Below are 2,378 nucleotides of genomic sequence, written 5' to 3'. Positions count from 1 at the left end.
CATCTCTCACACTACTACCTGTATCTCTCACACTACTGCCTGCATCTCTTACACTACTGCCTGCATCTCTCGCTCTACTACCTGCATCTCTCACACTACTACCTGCATTTCTCACACTACTGCCTGTATCTCTTACACTACTGCCTGCATCTCTCACACTACTACCTGCATCTCTTACACTACTGCCTGCATCTCTTACACTACTGCCTGCATCTCTCGCTCTACTGCCTGCACACTACTGCCTGTATCTATTACACTACTGCCTGCATCTCTCACACTACTACCTGCATCTCTTACACTACTGCCTGCATCTCTCGCTCTACTGCCTGCATCTCTCACACTACTACCTGCATCTCTTACACTACTGCCCGCATCTCTCACACTACTGCCTGCATCTCTAACACTACTACCTGCATCTCTTACGCTCCTGCCTGCGTCTCTCACACTACTGCCTGTATCTCTCACACTACTGCTTGCATCTCTTACACTACTGCTTGTATCTCTCACACTACTGCCTGCATCTCTTGCTCTAATGCCTGCATCTCTCACACTATTGCCTGCTTCTCTCACACTACTGCCTGCATCTCTCACTCTGCTGCCTACATCTCTCACACTGCTGCCTGCATCTCTTAGACTACTGTCTGCATCTCTCACACTACTACCTGCATCTCTCACACTACTGCCTGCATCTCTCACACCACTGCCTGCATCTCTTACACTACTGCCTGCATCTCTTCAACTACTGCCTGCATCTCTTACACTACTGCCTGTATCTCTCACACTACTGCCTGCATCTCTCACACTACTGTCTGTATCTCTCACATTACTGCCTGCATCTCTCACACTATTGCCTGCATCTCTCACACTGCTGCCTGCATCTCTTACACTGCTGCCTGCATCTCTCACACTACTGTCTGTATATCTCCCACTACTGCCTGCATCTCTCACACTACTGCTTGCATCTCTCACACTACTGCCTGTATCTCTCACACTACTGCCTGCATCTCTCACACTACTGCCTGCATCTCTTACACTACTGCATGCACCTCTCAAACTACTGCATGCATCTCTCAAACTACTGCATGCATCTCTCACACTACTGCCTGCATCTCTCACACTACTATCTGCATCTCTCAAATTACTGCCTGCATCTATTACACCACTGCCTGTATCTCTCACTCTGCTGCCTGCATCTCTCACACTACTACCTGCACCTCTCACACTACTGCCTGCATCTCTCACACTACTGCCTCCATCTCTTACACTGCTGCCTGCATCTCTCATACTACTGCCTGCATCTCTCATACTACTGCCTGCATCTCTTACACTAATGCCTGCATCTCTTACACTACTGCCTGCATATCTCGCTCTACTACCTGCATCTCTCGCACTACTGCCTGCATCTCTCACACTACTGCCTGCATCTCTCACACTTCTGCCTGCATCTCTCGCACTACTGCCTGTATCTCTCATTCTGCTGCCTGCATCTCTCGCACTGCTTCCTGCATCTCTCGCACTACTGCCTGCATCTCTCACACTACTACCTGCATCTCTCACACTACTGCCTGTTTCTCTTACACTACTGCCTGTATCTCTCATTCTGCTGCCTGCATCTCTCGCACTGCTGCCTGCATCTCTCGCACTACTGCCTGCATCCCTCCCACTTCTACCTGCATCTCTCACACTACTGCCTGTTTTCTTACACTACTTATTGTCTGCATCTCTTACACTACTGCCTGCATCTCTCACACTACTACCTGCATCTCTCACACTACTGCCTGCATCTCTCGCTCTCCTGCCTGCATCTCTCACACTACTACCTGCATCTCTCACACTACTGCCTGCACCTCTCACTCTACTGCCTGCATCTCTCACACTACTGCCTGCTTCTCTCAAACTACTGCATGCATCTCTCACACTACTGCCTGCATCTCTCACACTACTGCATGCATCTCTTACACTACTGCATGCATCTCTCAAACTACTGCATGCATCTCTCACATTACTGCCTGCATCTCTCACACTACTGCCTGCATCTCTCACACTACTACCTGCATCTCTCACACTACTGCCTGCATCTGTTACACTACTGCCTGTATCTCTCACTCTGCTGCCTGCATCTCTCACACTACTGCCTGCATCTCTCACACTACTGCCTGCATCTCTCTCACTACTGCCTCCATCTCTTACACTACTGGCTGCATCTCTCGCTCTACTGCCTGCATCGCTCGCACTACTGCCTGCATCCCTCGCACTACTGCCTGCATCTCTCGCACTACTGCCTGTATCTCACATTCTGCTGCCTGCATCTCTCGCACTACTGCCTGCATCTCTCCCACTACTACCTGCATCTCTCACACTACTGCCTGTTTCTCTTA

General features: G+C 49.9%; 1 protein-coding gene across 1 annotated transcript; it reads right to left on the bottom strand.

Moving 5' to 3' along the window:
* Nucleotides 1-735: 735 nt before the first annotated feature.
* On the bottom strand, nucleotides 736-1,599 carry LOC138278997 (uncharacterized). The gene has a single exon (XM_069219365.1). The coding sequence runs from the start codon at nucleotides 1,597-1,599 to the stop codon at nucleotides 736-738; it is 864 nt and encodes a 287-aa protein (XP_069075466.1).
* Between the last annotated feature and the right edge of the window lie 779 nt (nucleotides 1,600-2,378).

Source organism: Pleurodeles waltl, chromosome 2_2 (assembly GCF_031143425.1).
Source record: "Pleurodeles waltl isolate 20211129_DDA chromosome 2_2, aPleWal1.hap1.20221129, whole genome shotgun sequence".
Taxonomy (NCBI): Eukaryota; Metazoa; Chordata; class Amphibia; order Caudata; family Salamandridae; genus Pleurodeles; species Pleurodeles waltl.
The sequence above is the reverse complement of the archived record's forward strand: the minus strand, read 5'-3'. Positions and strand labels throughout refer to the sequence as shown.